Source organism: Microcaecilia unicolor, chromosome 3, assembly GCF_901765095.1.
Source record: "Microcaecilia unicolor chromosome 3, aMicUni1.1, whole genome shotgun sequence".
NCBI lineage: Eukaryota > Metazoa > Chordata > Amphibia > Gymnophiona > Siphonopidae > Microcaecilia > Microcaecilia unicolor.
Genome location: NC_044033.1, coordinates 54,518,968 through 54,539,185, shown reverse-complemented (window position 1 = coordinate 54,539,185; position 20,218 = coordinate 54,518,968). Strand labels below are relative to the sequence as shown.

Below are 20,218 nucleotides of genomic sequence, written 5' to 3'. Positions count from 1 at the left end.
AAATATTGGCTCTGTGTGTTAATGAATACCATGCATTATACTCCCTATGCTGAGGTTTCTGTGTCATCACTTATTAATGGACTTGCTTGTTAATTAAACTTTATTATGTTTGAAAAGGTAAAAATTACAAGAAAAATAATAGAATAGGAACAAAGAAAAATAAAGTGAAGGAAACACTTCATTCAATTCTTTCTTCCAAGAAAACTTAAATCATAATCTTTATTCCTCTCATGTGACTTCAGTGATCTCATTCCACATTCTTGGAGTAGAGGAATTAGTGTAGAGCGCTGAGAACCTGGAGATCTGGGTTCAATTCCTACTGTGGCTTCTTGTGATCCTGGGCATGTCACTTAACCCTCCATGGCCCAGGTACAAAAACCTAGATTGTGAGCCCAATGGGGACAGAGAAAGTACCTGCATTGAATATGTAAACTACTTTGGTTGTACCACAGAAAGGCAGTACATCAAATGCTTTTATCCTTTATATTCTTTATAGATACATGATCAGTGGTCATATATGGTACACTGCCTTAGGTGAATCTCTTCATAACAGCAATAAATAAATCTGAAGATGGAAACAGCAGGCTACTAATCCATTAAATATCTGGCCAAAGTGAATTTTGGTTAATTAAAGGGAATTAAGGGGGAGTAGTTACTATTGTACAATAAAGGAATAATGCACAATTTATGCCCCTTAACCTCCATTAAACAGCAAAATTGTGCATTATTTACACCACTCCCTCTGTAAAATGCTCTACTTTGGAACCAATACCACAAAGGTCATGTTATAATGAAAGACATGTGCATACGAGTATGTATTAGCTTGCCAATACCCAATCAAATAAAGACTCAATTTAATTTTCTAAATCATTTTATGTTTCAACCTTTTTTATTGATGACAAAATAAAGTACAACCAACAACAGTAATAAATATATAAATGCAAATAGCACAACAGATCCAGAAAAGACGAAGAGTATCCATCATCATCAAAACTTTTAACAATTTTCTCTCCCCCACCCTCCCCCAGGAGCCATCCCTACCTAAACCTGAATAATTATAATTATAATGAAACTATGTGATATGGAAAAGGAGTCCAATAGAGTAACAAACAGAAAGCCCAATAGCTAAATGAGCTGCAAAAATGTAACCCGCTTTTGTGTCCTCAGGAGTCTCTCATGAGAGATTTTGTCAAAAAGCTTTCTGAAAATCTAGACACACTACATCGACTGACCTTTATTCACATATTTGTTGAGGCAAGACTTTCTTTGACTGAATCCATGTTGACTCTATCCCATTAAACCATTCTTATCTGTGTGTTCAGTAATGTATGTTAGTCCTGCTTCAGAACAAGTGTAACTCTGTGCTGTCGCTTTCCAGTAGGCTATTTTATAAAAGTAACATATGTGCCTTCCTTGCCCTCCGCAAGGACAATTTTCCAAAGCCATCTACCAGAGTAAAAAAACAATCTGAATATTAGTCACCCTTAACTCAGCTACAAGCCACAGTGGTTATGTTTTTAATTGCATTAGAAGGAGACATTCCAAGTTGGTGGAAAAAAATAATGCAGAAAAAGCAAATGTAAGTGACCAAAGCAGTGTGCAAACATGCTTACTTTCGTTTTGAAATTGGTGCAAATATCACTGGTTAAAAAATATCTCTAAAATTTGCAACAATGCTGGGAGTTTGAAATATACAAGATCAATATATCTACAAGATCAATTGGTATGAAGAGTAATCAAAGGTTTTAAACTTATTTTTCTTCTAAAATCAGTCCATAAATCATATTTGAATAACTACAATCAAGTCCGTCTCCTTTAATTCATTGCTTAATTTAGGATTCTGTTCATTATTGCTATCTTTGGAAAATATACAAGAATTGACTATGTTGGACCCTGTGAATATTATTTTGTATTACATATGTTTTTATTTTTAATTTTGGCAAAGGTGGTTTAAAACTTAAATAAGATGTAAACATGTAAAGGTAGCAATAGTGCTTCCACCAGTGGTGATATTTTGCATTTCAAATATATTTTTTTGCATCAATAAGGAGCAAGGTAAACATAACCTTTAGAGTTAAAGGGGCAGTTCTATAAAGTGGCGCCTAAATGTAGGTAGGTGCTACAAAGAAGTGTATTTAGCACCAGTTCTATAACGGCATTAAGGCGTGCCGTACCCATTATAGAACAGTAGCGAACGGTCGTTCTGACAACCCAAAACTTAAGTACAACAGCTTTTGCGAGGTCAATCGCAGACATAAGCTAGTGCATCCATGTGTGCCTTAAAATGTGCATATTTGGTGCTAGGCAGAATACCCATGCTCCATCCACTGGTACAGCCCATTGTTATGTGTCATGTGACTATCGCACCAATTTTATAGAATAGTGCCTAGAACATATGCGTGTAATGCCTATTTGTGACATCATTCACATGCATAAGCGCGCCTATTCTAGAAATTAGTGTGCCCAGGAGATCACGTAATGTCTAGAGCAGGCGTGGAGGCTGCTGACTTGGTTCTTTCATCTCTGCACCAAATCGACCACATACCCTGCATATTTTTCTTGCAAGAAACAAGTAAAGTTTCTTTCTCTTTTGCTGTGCTTGTTGGCTCGAAGCTGTGAAGGTTTGGAGGATTTCTTTGAAGGGTTAAACAAACATGGATAAAGGTGAGCTGGTCGGAATTGTGTATCTGGATTTTCAAAAGGCGTTTGACAATGTACCTCATGAAAGACTCCAGAGGAAACTGGAGAGTAATGGAATAGGAGGTAGTATCCTACTGTGGATTAAAAACTGTTTATAAGTTAGAAGACAGAAAGTAGGGTTAAATGGTCAGTATTCTCAAAGGAGAAGGGTAGATAGTGAGGTTCCCCAGGGGTCTGTGCTGGGACCGCTGCTTTTTAACATATTTATAAATAATCTAGAGATGGGAGTAACTAGTGAGGTAATTAAATTTGCTGACGACACAAAGTTATTCAAAGTTGTTAAATCGCAAGAAGATTATGAAAAATTACAAGAGGGCCTTTCGAGACTGAGAGACTGGGCAGCTAAATGGCAGATGACGTTTAATGTGAGCAAGTGCAAAGTGATGCCTGTGGGAAAGAGGAATCTGAAATATAGCTACAAAATGCAAGGTTCCACATTAGAAGTCACTGACCAGGAAAGGGATCTAAGCAACGTTGATGAAGCATTAAAACCCTCTGCTCAGTGTGCGGTGGCGGCTAAGAAAACAAATAGAATGTTAGGTATTATTAGGGAAGGAATGGAAAACAAAAATGAGGACGTTATATTGCCTTTGTATTGTTCCATGGTGTGACCGCACTTCGAATATTGTATTCAATTCTGGTCAGCGCATCTGTAAAATGATATAGTGGAATTAGAAAAGGTGCAGAGAAGGGCAACAAAAATTATAAAAGGGATGGAATGACTTCCCTATGAGGAAAGGCTAAAGCTGCTAGGGCTCTTCAGCTTGGAGAAAAGGCGGCTGAGGGGAGATAGAGGTCTATAAAATAATGAGTGAAATGAAACGGGTAGCCGTGAATCGCTTGTTTACTCTTTCCAAAAATACTAGGACTAGGGGACATGCAATGAAGCTACAAAGTAGTAAATTTAAAACAAATCTGAGAAAAAGTTTCTTCACTCAACGTGTAATTAAACTCTGGAATTTGTTGTCAGAGAATGTGGGTAAGGTATACACATATGAGTTTATCTTGTTGGGCAGACTGGATGGACCATGCAGGTCTTTTTCTGCCGTCATCTACTATGTTGTCAGAGAATGTAATAAAAGCAGTTAGCTTAGATGGTTTAAAAAAGGTTTGGATGGCTTCCTAAAGGACAAGTCCATAGACCATTATTAAAATGGACTGGAGGAAAATCCACTGCTTATTTCTAGGATAAGCAGTTTAAAATGTATTGTACTTTTTTGGGTTCTTGCCAGGTACTTGTGACCTGGATTGGCTGTGTTAGAAACAGGATGCTGAGATTGATGGACTTTCGATCTGTCCTAGTATGGCAATATTTATGTACTTATGATTTTGCTTTTGCAATGGCATCAAGATTGACCCGCAAGGCTCCGGAATAAATCATGAGTAGCTGAAGCTAAGATGGTGGCTCAGTCAGCCCTCCGTTTCTTTTGATATGTTCTGAATGGTCTAAAGAGATAGTGTCAGAAGTGCGAGCTGCAGTGGAAGCTGCGTTGGATACCAAACTACAGCAGCTACATGACAGAATTGAGGCTGCTCATGAACATTTGGATAATATGGATTTGGAGTTTGATGTGCAACATTGCATGGGAGCACTGGAATCTGGGGCTCAGAGGGCATCGAACGATATGAATCAGCTTTGCCTCAGCATCCATCAGATGGAACACAAGATGGACGATATGGAGGGCATAGCCTAGTGCAATTACCTGTGCCTGGTTGTCTATTCTGAATCCTTGAAGGATGAAGATTTGGTGAAAACCCTAGAGATTTGGCTACCCCAATTTTTGCACTTGGCATCTGTTGAGGATACTTTTAAAATTGAATGGGCCTGTCGGCTAGGCTCTGAGACAGTTGCCAGCTGATTTTCGAAAGTGATCGCCGCCCATCTTCCAACACAAATCAAGAGATGGGCGGCAATCGCCCAAATCGGCATAATCGAAAGCCAATTTTGGGCAGCTTCAACTGTGTTCTGTCGCGGGGCCGGTGAAAGTTGAAAGGGGGCGTGTCGGCATGGTAGCGAAGGCAGGACGGGGGCGTGCGTTGAGATGGCTGGCTTCGCCCGATAATGGAAAAAAGAAAGCCGGCCGTCAGGAGAATTTGGTCCGTTTTATTTGGACCCTTTTTTTAGGTCCAAGGCCCAAAAAAGTGCCCCAACTGACCAGATGACCACCGGAGGGAAGCGGTGATCACCTCCCCTTATTCCCCCAGTGGTCACCACTCCCCTCCCACACACAAAAAAAAAAAATCAGACATTTTTTGCCAGCCTGTATGCCAGCCTCAAATGTCATACCCAGCTCCCTGACAGCAATATGCAGGTCCCTGGAGCAGTTTGTAGTGGGTGCAGTGCACTTGAGGCAGGTGGACCCAGGCCCCCCCCCCCCCATCTGTTACACTTGTGCTGGTAAATAGGAGCCCCCCAAAACCCACAGTAATCACATGTAGGTGCCCCCCTTCACCCCTTAGGGCTATGGTAATAGTGTAGAGTTGTGGACAATGGGTTTGGGGGGGGGATTTGGGGTGCTCAGCACACAAGGTAAGGGAGCTATGCACCTGGGAGCAATTTGTGAAGTCCACTGCAGTGCCCCCTAGAGTGCCCGGTTGGTGTCCTGGCATGTCAGGGGGGCTAGTGCACTAGAAATGCTGGCTCCTCCCACACCCAAATGCCTTACATTTCGTCGGATTTGACATGGCCGGCTCCGGTTTTCATTATGGCTGAAAATCGGAGTCGGCCATCTCATCTAACCCCGGCGAGCGATTTGGCTGGAGCCCAACATATTTCGAAAATACACTTGGCTCCGCCCCTTCGCGGAGCTGGCCCAGAAGATGGCCACCCATCAATTTGGCCGGCGCCATTCAATTATGCCCCTCTTGGTCATGCATGTTCTAGGGTGTTTGTTTTTCGTGTATTGCATCTGGTGTACAAATGAGGTATCCTGAAAGCCTTTCATGGTGGGCACTATTTGGATTATGATAAAGTCTCATATTTTCAGGATTGTACCACTAAAGTGCACACTCAGCAAAAACCTTTTGCTCACTTATGTACTGAACTTTATGTTCTGAAGATTTTGTTTGCCTTGCTTACCGTGACTGGATTCTGTATGATAGTCAAACTCATTTTTTCACCTGTGTGGAGGCAGCGAAAACGTTTATTCAAACTCTCCCAGCTAGTATAGGAACTTAGGTAGTTGCTTCTGTGGGCTTTGGATCTGCAAGTAGTTTTCGTTGGTTTAGAAAATGTGTTCTTTTTTTTTTTAATGTATTTTGCCAGAGCACATTAGGACTTTTTTATATTGTATTTTACTCATGTTTCTTGTGTAAGTTTGTTTTAGTTTGATCAGGATATGTGGTTCAATATTTTGTTTTTACAGGTTACCTGGGGTTGGCCATTTTAAGGTGGGGGTCAGCAGGGGGTGTTCACATGTCAGATCCCATAGGACAGTATTTTTCTTGGGTTTGGGTAGGGGATTGGGAGGGAGCGTGGGGGATAGGTATGGGAGGTTGGGGAGAAAAATGGAAATCTGGGATGACAGAAAAAAAATCATATATGGTTTTCACTGATTTTTGGAAGTATATACTTGATTTCTTGCTTGCTGAATTTGTCATCAATAAAAACATTTTTTAAAAATTAACGTGCCCAATTGGTGCCTAAATTTAGGCACCCTTTATAGAGTGGCCCTTAATGCCACTAAAAAGGGATTTAGCTCATACCATTTTCAGTCATAGTTCAAGGTTAGTTACCTTCAGGCACATTAGGTATTTTTCTGTCCTCGGAAGGCTTACAATCTAACACCCCCCCCCCCCCCCCCCTCTTTTTGGCTGCCGGTGCGGTAATGCAGACACATCCCATTCAAAGTGAATGGGCTGTGTTGGCATTACTACATGGCTTTGTAAAAGGGGGGAGGGGTAAGTTTGTACCTGAAGCATTATAGGGCCCTTTTACTACATCGTAGCACATGTTAATGGACCTTAACATGTACTACGCCATGTGGCCCATAGATATAGTGCACACTAATGCTGCGCATTCTAAAGTCCATTAGCACACACTAAGCTTTAATAAAAGGGCCCCTAAGTGACTTACCCAAGATCATGAGAAGCCTCAGTGAGATTTGAATCAAACTTCCCTGGGTCTCAGTCCACTGCTTCAACCATTAGGCTACTCCTTCAGTCCTCCAAATCATCTTTTGAATTACTTATAAGGCTTTCCTTTAGGTGACCTAGAGGTACTTGGATCAACATTTCATTTGTGCAAACAAACATAGTTTGGGAAAAATAGAATTTTGCGGGGCCACTGGCTCATACAGAGAAGCCAAATACTAGTTCTAAGTAGTTTTTCATTTAATTTTAAACCACAGGGACTTCAGAATTCCAATGTGCTCCTTTAAGTTAGGTTTGAGAAATAATTGTCTTTAATCGGTTGATATTATCCAAAGCTTGAAATAGATGCATAGATAATTAATTACCCTAATCCTATTGAGCCCATACCAAGTTCTTCATATATGATTTTATAGCCCTTTTCTACCCTTCCAGCCGAAGGTCATTCCAAATGCTGTATGTAGAATTTGTCGGAAGAGTAAAGAATCCGGCAAGAAAGGAAGGCCTGAAATGATTATACACTGCTCTCAATGTGACAACGGTGGTAAGTAAATACATGATGTTAAATAGTGTATGTCTTTATATTTTTTTGTTTGTTTTTTATTTTGTAAGTAGACTAGTCATTCTGCAACAGCCTATAAGGAGAGCATGACTTTTTTTTTTCAGGTTTACTAATACTTGATATACTGCTAATAGCCTAGTAAAGGTAGAAAAATAGAAGAAATAGAGTAGAGATCAAACGTACGTAATAAAATATAAATTGAGGGGAGAATAGAGGAAGGTTCCAAATCCTGAGGTGTAACCCCTGGCATCCCTGATTCCAGTCACTATGGTAAGTTACTGTCCAAAAACATTCTGAAATAAATACATTTTGAGGCCACTTAAGCAACGGGAAAAAAGTGTCAAGTCTAAGATACAGCGGAAGACTGTTCCGAAGTAAGGATCCTATTACTGTAAATATAGTATAATGGATGGTATGAAGTTTAATGCATTTTTAAAAGAAGGCAAACTGGGACATTTTAGTAGATCAAAGTAGCCTCAAGGGGGAGTTTGGTATTAAGAGCTTAGGGGCCCTTGTACTAAGCTGCATTAGGTACTAATGTGCACCTAATGTAGCAAAAAACTGAGTATCATGGGATGCACTCAGGTGTACTACAGTAACTGCTGTCTGTGCACACTAACTGTGCACTAAAAAGGATTTCTTCTTTTAGGGGGCGCCCAAGATTTTCTGAGGACGTCCTCGCAGGACGTCCCAGCAAAGGGGCGGGGAAACCCATATTATCGAAACAAGATGGGCATCCATTTTTCGTTTTGATAATACGGTCGGGGACGCCCAAATCTTGAAATTTAGGTCATCCCTAGAGATGGTCGTCCTTAGACTTGGTCATTTCTGATTTTCGGCGATAATGGAAACTAAGGACGCCCATCTCAGAAACGACCAAATGCAAGCCCTTTGGTTGTGGGAGGAGCCAGCATTCGTAGTGCACTGGTCCCCCTGACATGCCAGGACACCAACCGGGCACCCTAGGGGGCACTGCAGTGGACTTAGAAAAAGCTCCCAGGTACATAGCTCCCTTACCTTGTGTGCTGAGCCCCCCCCCCAACCCCCCCCCCCCCCAAAAAAAACCCCCACTCCCCACAACTGTACACCACTACCATAGCCCTTATGGGTGAAGGGGGTTACCTAGATGTGGGTACAGTGTTTTATTTAGTGTATTTTTTTCCCTGAAAAGGAGAAACCGTATCTTAAATAGACAAAGTTAAACCTATTTATCTTTGGCTCTGATTTCATGAACAAAAATAATATTCAGAATTTTTCTGCTAAACAAAAACTGACAATATAAACAGGGGAACCCAAAAAGTAGTAAACAAAATATGAGTTTCTAGTCAAAGAATCACTGATACAGTCAAGGACTAGAAGTTTACTTACAGTGCTCAAAAATATTTTAAATCAAAACATTCCAAAAAAATACACAAAGTAAATAATAGGAAATCTTCAGGAAGGAAAAACTGTGTGCTCAAATTCCATACTGACTATAGATACAACAAGTTGGTAATTCAAACATCATCATTCCACATGGAAAACCATCCAAAACTTATTTATATTTTATAGTGGCTATCAAAATTCATAATAATCAACTTTTTTTTCTCTCAACTGGCCAAAGATCTAAAAAGAATTGTTCAAAAAATTGGCTATCAAACAAGGAAGCAATCACCATCCAGGAATATACCATGCTCTTTTATTACATGCATGTATTTTTGTCTCCACCCATTCTCCACACATTTTTGCCAACAATGGACAAGTTTTTAAAAGCTGTTGTGAAAGGACTGCATATTTGTCTTTTCAACCAGTTGCTCACAGTACTTCCCACCAATTGAATCGAACAGATACCCCTGAAGGTATTCCTTCAATTTCAGAAAAAGATGGAAATCAAATGGTGGATAGGGTAAGATTGAGGTACCCATCTTTGCGATTGCCTCTGTGGTGTTTTCATGCTGTATGAGACCTAGCATTATTATGTTGCAACAGAATGTCCTTCTTCTGCTTCCACACTCTTCTCAATAGTTATTTCAGGGTTGCAAAGTAGCGTTCTGAATTGATAGTTCTACCAAGTTCAAGGATATCCATGTGAACAACACCATCTATGTCCAAAAAGACTGTAACCATGATTTTTCCTGCAGAAGGTTGTATTTTAAATTTTTTTCTCCATAAGTGAACCTTTGTGATGGTAAATGTCATGGCCCTGATCATGTCTCACACTGCCAGGAAGTGCCATGGCTCCTCCTTGGTCCACGGACTTCTCCTTCGGCACTGTATGCTGGCTACTGTGCTCCAGGACATTCTTCCGGACTTGCAGGCTGCCCCCCCTCCCCGCCAGACCCTCTTGACGCTGGCCTCCACGGGCTCCCTTAGCTGCATGCACACGCTGTGAAGCTTCATTTAAAGGGCCCTTGGTGGGAGTTCTTTCGGACACCCTCTGATGATATCACAGACTGGGGCCTTATAAGGAATCTGAAGATGAATCTCACAAAGCTATCTGCCATTCATGACTGGCTTCTCCCCAAGGGTCGACAGACCTTATAAACTTTCCTGGGCTTTGCGAACTACTATCATCAGTTTATTCATGATTACTGTACTATCGCTGTGCCCCTTACTGCTCTAATTCAGAAAAAAGCTAACACTCAGGATAGGCCTGAAGAGGCAATACTAGCATTTGACCTCTTGAAAGAAGCCTACACTGCAGCCCCGTGCTCCGCCATCCTGATCCTGAGAAGCCCTTCTTTGTAGAAGTCGATGGTTCCTGCTTAGGGGTTGGGGCCATTCTATCTCAATCTGACACCAAGGGTAAATTAGTACTTTGTTCCTGTTTTTCAAATAATTTTTTGCCTGTGGAGAGGAATTATACTATTGGAGATCAGGAGCTCTCATCCATCAAGATGGCATTGGAAGAGTGGCTGAAGAAAAAAGTAGAGGTTCACACCTTCCACAAAATCACCAAGGAGAACGAATGCAGAGTGGAAGAAAATCCAATCCAAGAAACCAGTCAAAACTCACAGAATGAAAACTCCAAATAGAATCTACTGGTGCGCCACATTTAAGGAAGGATGTGCGTGACTTTGTAATCTTGTGCCCCAACTGTTCCCATCCTGTGTCTTCCCATATGGGTAATCATGGACTGATTCTCTAAGATAGCCCACTTTATTCCTCTACCTGGACTACTTTCTGTACCTGTGCTGGTCCAGCATTTCTTCAAGGAAATGTTTCATTTACATGGCTTACCAGAGACCATTATCTCCAACCGTGGAGTTCAGTTCATGTCCCGATTCTGGCGAAACCTTTGTAGGACTTTACAGATTAAGTTAGACTTTTCATCAGGCTATCATCCTCAACCAATGGCCAGACTGAGAAGGTCAACCAGATCTTCTTCTTACACACCTGTATTTCCTCTCAGCATAATGACTGGTCTCAGCTGTTGCCATGGACGAAATTGTGATATAACAACCATGTGAGTTAGTCTTCCAGCGTTTCTCCCTTCCAAATTGTGTTTGGGCAACATCCAAAGGTACCTCTGCCCATATCCCAAACATCTTCCGTACCAGCCGCTGAATGTACTGCTAGGTCTCTCTCTAACCTCTGGAGGAATACGAGGCAGTTGGATAAGAGACGATCTGCTCCGCAACTTTGTCCTAGGGATCTGGTTTGCTTATCTTCTACCAGGTTCACTCCCTGATTCATTATCCAGCAGGTTGGACCAGTCCCATATCAACATCTTCCATGTGTCCCTCCTTAAGCCCCTTGTACTAAGATGGGAAAGCGGAGCTCCTCCCACACCAGCTTACATTGCTGCAGACCTGAACACTGAGTAAGAGATTCAGGATGTCCTTGACTCTAGGAAAGTGCAAGGCAGACTCCAGTACCTTATTGCCTGGAAGGAGTACGGACCCAAAGAGAACTTTTAGGAACCGGCAAGCCAGGTCCATGCTCCATTGCTCCTAAGAAGGTTCCTTTGCCTGTTTCCCCATAAACCCAGACCTGGACTTTGGGAAGGAGGTACTATCACAGCCGCAGCATTGCCTCATGCCAAAATTCACCTCCTGGGTTCCTGGACTGCTCCTTCATCGTGGCAGGCTGGCCACACTGCTCCTTCCGGTGATCTGGGGCATTCTTCTGTTTTTGCAAACTCCCCCACCTCCCCACTGAGCCGTGCACCGCTGGGTCCCTTAGCCGTGTGTACGTGCCATGAAGCTTCATTTAAAGGGCCTTTGGCAGAAGTTCTTCCGAATGCCCCTTGATGACATCACATTCTGAGGACTTATAAGGAATCTGAAGATGCCCCTGCACTGCCTCACAACAGGTCCCTTGGCTTCTGCCTAGTGTGACTCTGGTTCTAGCGCCTGTCTCCAGTCCTGCTTCCATATTGTCCGCAAGTCCCGTATCCAGTCCTGCTTCCATATTGTCCGCAAGTCCCGTCTCCAGTCCTGCTTCCAGCTTGTCCGCAAGCCCCGTCTCCAGTCCTGTTTCCAGCTTGTCCGCAAGCCCCGTCTCTAGTCCTGCTTCCAGCTTGTCCGCAAGCCCCGTCTCCAGTCCTGCCTCCAGCTTGTCCGCAAGCCCCGTCTCCAGTTCTGCCTCCAGCCTGCCCGCTAGTCCCGTCTCCAGTCCTGCCTCCAGCCTGTCTGCAAGTCCCGTCTCCAGTCCTGCCTCCAGCCTGTCCGCAAGTCCCGTCTCCAGTCCTGCTTCTAACCTGTTCGTCAGTCCTGCTTCCTGCCTATTTGCCAGTTCTGTCTCCATTCTTGTCTCTAGTCCGCCAGCCTGCCTGACCTTCTTTATTCCACCTGTCTTGTCTCCAGCCAGCCTACCCTCTTAGTGATTCTTTGAGCATTCTAGCCCTGATCTTGACCTGGGTGTGACTTGCCTGCTGCCATTTGGGGCCTACCCAACCTCTGGGTTGGTTAGGCAGCGTAAATTTGGCTACGGCCTAAGGGTTCATCCTTCCTGGTTTGTAACAGCAAAATGGCAGTGCTTGACTCCTAGTGGTGAATTGAGACACACAACTGGAGCCAGTCAAGCAAATAGGGAACTGCTGCTAACAGCTCGGTGCCTCACAACCCCAAAGGTAAGTTGGGGGGTGTGGAGGTATTAGAGAGTCTGGGGTTCACTAGGGCCACCAGGGGGAGCTCTTTGCAAGGTGGAGGTCGGAAAAGCCCACTTGAACCAACAGGGAAATGCTTGAAAGGGGGTTGGGAAATGGATGGCCAGGGCTCACTGAGCCAGCAAGGAAGCCTACCAAAGTGGATCATCTGAAGTGAACAGCCGCACTTCAACTCAGATGATCCTTTTCTTTCCTTAATGATTGTTTCCATCTTTCTTTTCTCCTTCTTTTATCTCCCCTTTTCCATCACTTTCCTTCCTCCTACTCTTATCCTTCCCTCTTATCTCTCTCCTCTCTCTCAACTTTCCCCTTCTTAGCACTCTTTCTCTCATCCTCTTATTTCTCCAGACACATCCTCACCTGAGGCATTCTGTTCCTCAATCTCCACCCTTCCCGATATTCAGACCGTGAGAGATAGCCGGGCTGCCTCCTGCGATCCGAGCTAAACCCGGATATTCAATGCCAGGCCATTTTCAGTGACCAGCATTGAATATCGGGGGTTGTTTTGGCTGGTTTGAAGATAACCAGCTATGTCGATATTTGGTTTGCCGGTGGTCAAATATGACCGCCAAACCCAGTTTAAAAATCGGTGGATAGCCAGTTATATCGCGTCATGTAACTGGTTATCTGCCAGCCACTAACTGTGGATATTCAGCGGAGGATAGCCAGTTATCCCCTGCTGAATATTGGCGTATAGCTGGTTAAGTGCTATTTACCCGGTCAGCCTCCATTCTCACCAGTTAAATAGTGCTGAATATCGGGCGGACACTGTCTCTCTCCCTTGCCAGACACCGAAGCAACACAAAACCCTGCAAATGGACACTCACCATGCCATGCCAGGACTAAGTCCAAGAACAACCAAGCGTACCATACCATGTCAGTACCAAGTCCAAGAACTGAAACTGTACCAACTGTACCTGTGAAAGAACCTATAAGTTAACATAATCCCTCACCTTAGTTGCACATGGAAAACACAGAATACCACCTAGTAAAGAATAAGAAGTTATAAATTAGAAATATACAATGAAAAAATGGAAATGGAATCAGGAAAACTCAAGAAACCTGACTCTCTGAGCTGTGGAGCATTGAAGAATGAGAAAAAGAAATGCATTTCCTCGTGTACAGAACAAATACATCAAATGCACATTTTCCAAACCTACACATTTTTTCTAGTAAATATTCAGCCAGCAGCAGCCAGCGTTATTTTTAAGCACTGACTGCTACTGATTAAATTTGACCTGAATATTCAGTGCTGATCCATGTTCTGGCACCAGAATTAAATATCCAAGTATGACCAGACATTTTGTGGCCACCAGAACTTATACAAGTCCTGCTGAATATGCAGCCTAATGGTTAGTGCAATGGTCTGAGAACTAGGGGAACTGGGTTCAATTTCCACTTCGGCTTCTTGTGACTCTTGGCAAGTCACCTAACCCTCCATTGCCCAGGTACAAAATAAGTAGCTGTATATATATTAGGTAGACCACTTTGATTGTAACCACAAAAAGGCAGCATATGAAATCCCATCCCCTTTCCCTTTCAATATTCTAGCAAGTCTAACACTAGAGGTTGTGGCAGCCAGTTTGCGACCATATGCAGCATGGGCAGGAGTGATTGGGGTTTGCTGCTGCTCAGCCTACCCTCCTACACCACTAGGGATATTAAGGTAGACCTGGGGGGGGAGGGCTACAGGTGACTGGGTGGAGGTTATTTAGGAGCGTGAAGCATATCAGGGGCTGCTCTTGTGAAGGGGGTGGGGGGTCATGAGGGGGCTGCTCTTGTGAGGGGGGGTTGGGGGTAGACTTTTGTTGGGAAAGGCCAGTGCTCTTGGGGGGTGTCAGGAGGAGCCCATGCTCTTGGGAGGGTTGGGAAGGGTTTGGGGTTTTTCAGGGGGGGGGGGTGATGGGACAACAGAGGATGAATCAGGCCACACTAGCCAGATATTCAGTGTCAGCACTCTCATAGATAAGTGGCTAAAGTTAAGAAAGCCTTTTGTGCAGTCCTATCTGGTCACTTAGCCATGCAGGAATCGGAACTGAATAGCACTGGTACCTGTATACCTCTCGGCTCCTCTTTGAGTCCACTGCCAGAACACCCCTCCATTGGCTGGATTTGATCTTTATGGTCTGAACCAATATTCAGCAGCTCTGCACGCTGCTGAGTACAATTAAACCAGGTAGGAGCCTCTCCTGCCAGTTAAATCAGTTTGAATATTGACCCCCTTCTACCTTTGTTGTTTGACCATTTTATTTTTCCAGTTGGGTTGGTCTCAGTCCCTCTTTTACACTTCCATTTGTTGGTGCGCTCTTAAATTCTTTTCCTGGATCTCATTTCTGTTTTCTGTTTCTTCACTGTCCTTCCCTTTCTCCCTTACATTTGTCTCTGACATTGACATTTCTTTTTAATCTTTTTTTCCTCCATTTCTCTCACCTGCCTTTTGATTATTGGGGAAGCCACTGCTTGCCCTGGGATTGGTAGCATGGAATGTTGCTACTATTTGGGTTTCTGCCAGGTAATTGTGACCTAGATTGGCCGCTGTTGGAAACAGGATACTGAGCTAGATGGACCATTGGTCTGGCCCAGTATGGCTATTCTTATGATCTACTTATAATTAGATATCATTCCTTCTCCTCCTCTCTTCCATCTTCAACCGCCCTCTTTTCACCTTTCTCTTCCATACCAGCTTACCACTTTGTACACTTACTTTCCTTGTCCTTTCATTTCCACCTGACTCTTATTCCTTTCCTAGCCTCCTATTCCCCCTGTCTTTCACTTGCAAGCTCCCATTTCCTTTCTGTGTACTCATCCCTTCTTTAGCCTCATCTACTGCTGCCTTTCATCTCCTCACCAACTCCTTCTCTGTCACTTATTTCTATCCATCTCCAGCCCCTTTATGTCTTTACTCCTTATCCAGACTCCCATTCCCCCTTTCACTTCTCCATTTCCATCCTCTCTCACCTCCTTCAAAGACCTGTCCCCTTTCTTTGTCTCTCACCCTCTTCACAGCTCCTTGCCTTTTAATGCAGCATCCAGCGTCCCTGTCTCTCCCCAATTTTTAGCATCTAATCACCTACTTCTTTACTTATACAATTTCACCCTGCCTGCTTCCAGCATACAATTTCTCCGTCTCCTTCCCCCTACAAAGTTTCTGTCCTCCTCTTCCTTCTTACTCTCAGCATACCCCCTTTTCCCAGCCCCAGCTGTTGCATCAGCCTCCAGAATTCTCCTCTCAGCCCCAGTCCCTTTTTCTAAAATCATCCCATTCTCCAAAGTTTGCCCACAGCCCCAGCATATATCAGCATTAGCCCCTTTCTTCCATTCTCAGTATCTGCCAGAGTTAACTCCCAGTACCTTTCTTCCCTTAGCACCCTGACCAGTTCAGGACCAGTGGGTTGTTCCCATCAACCAGCAGATGGCGGCAGAGGCCAAAGACTTGTGGGCTCTGCCCTTTAAGGGCAGCATGCATTGTCAGGTGTTTAGTATTTCTCTATCTCTAGTAGATAGTGATGGGCAACTGTGCAGCTCCTAAACAGATCTCAATGAAGCGTCTGATCCGGTCGGAGGACTCGGCTTCAGTTGAGCAGAGAGAACAGATTTTTCTGGTGGCTCTTAAACATAAAGAGAATAGCTTGGAAGCAGAGCCTGGAAATATCTCAGAGGAGTCTGAAATTCCTTCCCTCCCTCCCCCCCCCCCCCCCCCCCATGGTTTTTTTCTGCTAAGGACAGAAGTGATCATTGGTGGAAAACTGCAGATTGGCAAGTTATCCCTTTCTTTCTCCTCTTCTTGGTCTTGCTTGGTCATGGGGAACTGTCTCTTTTGAACCATTGTTACGGCAGACCATTCTTGCAGCTCCTATTTGTTTCAGTCAACACCTTCTCCATGCTAGGAAGGCTGCAGCACTGCTCTCAATTTCGTCATGCAGCCAGTGCAACTATGGTAACAGCCCCGGCAGCATGGAGGCACTGGTAAAGCGCATCAAGTGCTGCTCTCAGTGTGAAGCCAGGTGCTTCTAGTCCAGTCTCGCCTCTCTCCCCCCCCCCCCCCCCCCCCCCCCCGGTTGTTCAGCATGCCCCCTCTCTTCCCTCCCCTATGGTCTAGTATCTCCTTTTCTCTTCCATTCACTTCCTGTGTTCCAGGCGTCTTCCCCTTTTCCACACTCCCCTCAAACCTTGGTCCTCATGGCAGCTGCGACAGCGCTAGCAACAAAAGGACTGGTGAAAGGGCCACAGAGCCATGGCATTCAGGGACTCTGCAAGTATCTGCTGGCCCTACCTCCTGTAATACACACTTCCTACTGGCATGGGAAGAGGCTGGTAGAACCATGCACATTACCTGAACACCAAAGCTCTGTGGCCCTTTAACTGGCTCTTTTGTTGCTAGCACTGGATGAGCTATAATGAGGACCGAGGGTCTGAGGTGAGTACAGAAGAGGGAAAGGTGCCTGTGCAGGAAAAAGGCTCTCGTTTCCATTCCTATGCCAGAGAGGTGTGGTAGCCGTGTTAGTCCACTCTTAAAGGTTATCAATAGAAATCAAACAAAATAAAACATGGAAAAGAAAATAAGATGATACCTTTTTTATTGGACATAACTTAATACATTTCTTGATTAGCTTTCGAAGGTTGCCCTTCCTCCTCAGATCGGAAATAAGCAAATGAGGTAGCAGATAGTATATATGAGAGAAACATCAAAGCATTACTTTGACTGTCTGACAGAGTGGGAGGGTGGGGTATGCATGGGGACATCAAAGCATTTCATTGATATTCTAACAGAATGGGTGTTGGTAGGTGAGAGGAGGGTAATAAACAGAGAAATACAGCTTATGTTTTATAATGAGTTAGAAAACCCAGATACTTATTAAGTCCTGTTTGTTGGGTGTTTTGGTCTTGCTTGGTCATGGGGAACTGTCTCTTTTGAACCATTGTTACAGCAGACCACTCTTGCAGCTCCTATTTGTTTCAGTCATCACCTTCTCCATGCTAGGAAGGCTGCAGCACTGCTCTCAATTTCATCATGCAGCCAGTGCAACTATGGTAACAGCCCCGGCAGCATGGAGGCACTGGTAAAGTGCATCAAGTGCTGCTCTCAGTGTGAAGCCAGGTGCTTCTAGTCCAGTCTCTCCTCTTCCCCCCCCCCCCCCCCCCGGTTGTTCAGCATGCCCCCTCTCTTCCCTCCCCTATGGTCTAGTATCTCCTTTTCTCTTCCATTCACTTCCTGTGCTCCAGGCGTCTTCCCCTTTTCCACACTCCCTTCAAACCTTGATCCTCATGGCAGCTGCGACAGCGCTAGCAACAAAAGGACTGATGAAAGGTCCACAGAGCCATGGCATTCAGGGACTCTGCAAGTATCTGCTGGCCCTACCTCCTGTCACCCAACAAACAGGACTTAATAAGGATCTGGGTTTTCTAACTCATTATAAAACATAAGCTGTATTTCTCTGTTTATTTCTCTGTTTATTACCCTCCTCTCACCTACCAACACCCATTCTGTTAGAATATCAATGAAATGCTTTGATGTCCCCATGCATACCCCCACCCTCCCACTCTGTCAGACAGTCAAAGTAATGCTTTGATGTTTCTCTCATATATACTATCTGCTACCACATTTGCTTATTTCCGATCTGAGGAAGAAGGGCAACCTTCGAAAGCTAATCAAGAAATGTATTAAGTTATGTCCAATAAAAAAGGTATCATCTTATTTTCTTTTCCATGTTTTATTTTGTTTGATTTCTATTGATGACATTCCTATGCCCAAAGCACTTGGAGAGGAAATCCAGAAGAGGAAAACAAAAGTTCTGCAGAAAGAAAGCAGTACGGTCCACAAAAGCAGAACACACATCATCTAATAGTTAAAAATACTTTTATTCTTGCCACTTTAAAACACAACTTGACATGGCCACGTTTCATCTTTCTAGAGGCTGCATCAGGGATTAATAGTCCTAGAAGATATGGTTTGTATGTTAGAGACAGTGTTTTATGTTATGGTTTAGTTATTCATGTTTAATAAATGTATGCTTTTTAAGTTTCATCATACAGTTGTTAATCCCTGACTCAGCCTCTAGAGAGGCGAAACATTTCCACGTTGTGTTTTGAAGTGGCAGGAGTAAAATCCTTTTTAACTATTAGAAGAGTGTGTGCTGCTTTTGTGGACTGCAAAACATTTGGAGGGCTTTGTCTCCCCTCCATCATACTATACCCATGATGAAGGCTCAAGGGGTCAGTTCTGTTTCATTTTAAAAGCAAAATGATAAAAATAAACTTCTTAATCCCACCTCTCACTTCCCTCCTCCCCCACCCCCCAAAATACTGAAGTGACAGCAGGAAATCACATGCCAAATCAGCAACGGTGTAACTAGGACTGAATGGGCCCCCCCTCATTCCATTGGTCTGCCCTGGGCATTTTGCCGGACTTGCTCTGTTGTAGCTACACCCCTGCAAATATGAGCGAGCAGAAGTATATACTGTATTTTGAACCAGACTATTAAACATAAAATCAGTTACATTGTCTTAGTGAGATCATTTCTTTCTTTTATTTTTCATTTTAAGTTTTTATGAATTTTTTGGTGCTCATGAAAGATATTAAGCGGACAGCACTAACAATTAAAGTACTTAATTCACAGGGCTAGCGCTTTAGGTGAACTAGACAGGTGTCAGCTAAGCTCCTAAAGCCAAAGGAGTAAGGGCACTTAAGAGCACATCAGTTTTCTTTGAGGTGTGGTGTCATTCTTATGCTCTTGAGCCCTCTTCCTCTGGCCCCAGGAACTGAGCCATCTGTACTGACCTCGCACCTCAGAGGAAAACAACATGCTTTTACACACCTTCCTCCATGGCTTCAGGAGCTGAGCCATTGGTAAATTTTAAAAGTTTGTTTGAGCTCATGCTGACAGCAACGGTAATTTGGAGGATGCAAGATTGATGAGGAGGCACCTAGGACACAAGATATCATTGCACCATTCACCGAAAGAGCATATAAATCAAGAACTGTAGTGGTACAAGCACCCTGCTGATAGACCTCAACCCTGCTCTGGAGGTCCTATCTACAAATGTGAAAGATCAGTTCAGTCCCCATGTTCTAATTGTATTTATTTATTTACAAATATTTATAGTCTGAACCTTGTACAGTCCTGGGCAGAATGTTATTTTTGGCCTCTCCAAAGATTGCCAACAGTGATGATCAAATTATGATGATAACTGCTGTTTGTTTTTTTGTAGGGGGGGGGTTGTAACATTTCTTATGTATTTAAATACATCATAAGAAATCACAGTCCATGACAAATTTACCAAAACTTAAAAAAATTAAGTAGTTAAAGCTTAACCATAGAATGTAACAAGTCCATAACAAGAACGGAACAAGAAAAAAAACACACACACACAATGAAAAGGAAAGAGAGCAACAATTAAGTCATCAGAATACTATAGTATTGAACTTTGGTCACCACTGATCTGAATTAATAGCCTAAAGGTGAAGGAGGAGTAGCCTAATTGTTAGTGCAGTGGGCTGGAGAACTGGGTTCAATTCCCACTGTAGCTTCTTGTACTGTGAGCAAATCACTTAACCATTCATTGCCCCAGGTACAAACAAAAATTAGATTGTAAGCTTACAAGGGACAGAGAAAGTACTTGCATATAATAAATGTAAATCACTTTGGTTGCACTACAGAAAGGCAGTATATCAAATCCATGACCCTTTCCCCTTCCTTTCTCTTGATCCATCCAGTCCCCCCTCCCCCTACAAGATAGTGGATTGATTGAACCTCGTTATATCAAAGTGAATTGACTTC

General features: G+C 43.4%; 1 protein-coding gene across 2 annotated transcripts in view; it reads left to right on the top strand.

Annotated features, from left to right (window-relative positions):
- LOC115465460 (PHD finger protein 10-like) overlaps nucleotides 1-20,218 on the top strand; it is a 282,287-nt gene that overhangs the window by 242,094 nt on the left and 19,975 nt on the right. For both annotated transcript variants that reach the window (XM_030195940.1, XM_030195942.1), the window contains one exon: nucleotides 7,225-7,333. In XM_030195940.1, coding sequence (XP_030051800.1) covers nucleotides 7,225-7,333 — 109 coding nt within the window. The remainder of the gene's footprint in view (nucleotides 1-7,224; nucleotides 7,334-20,218) is intronic.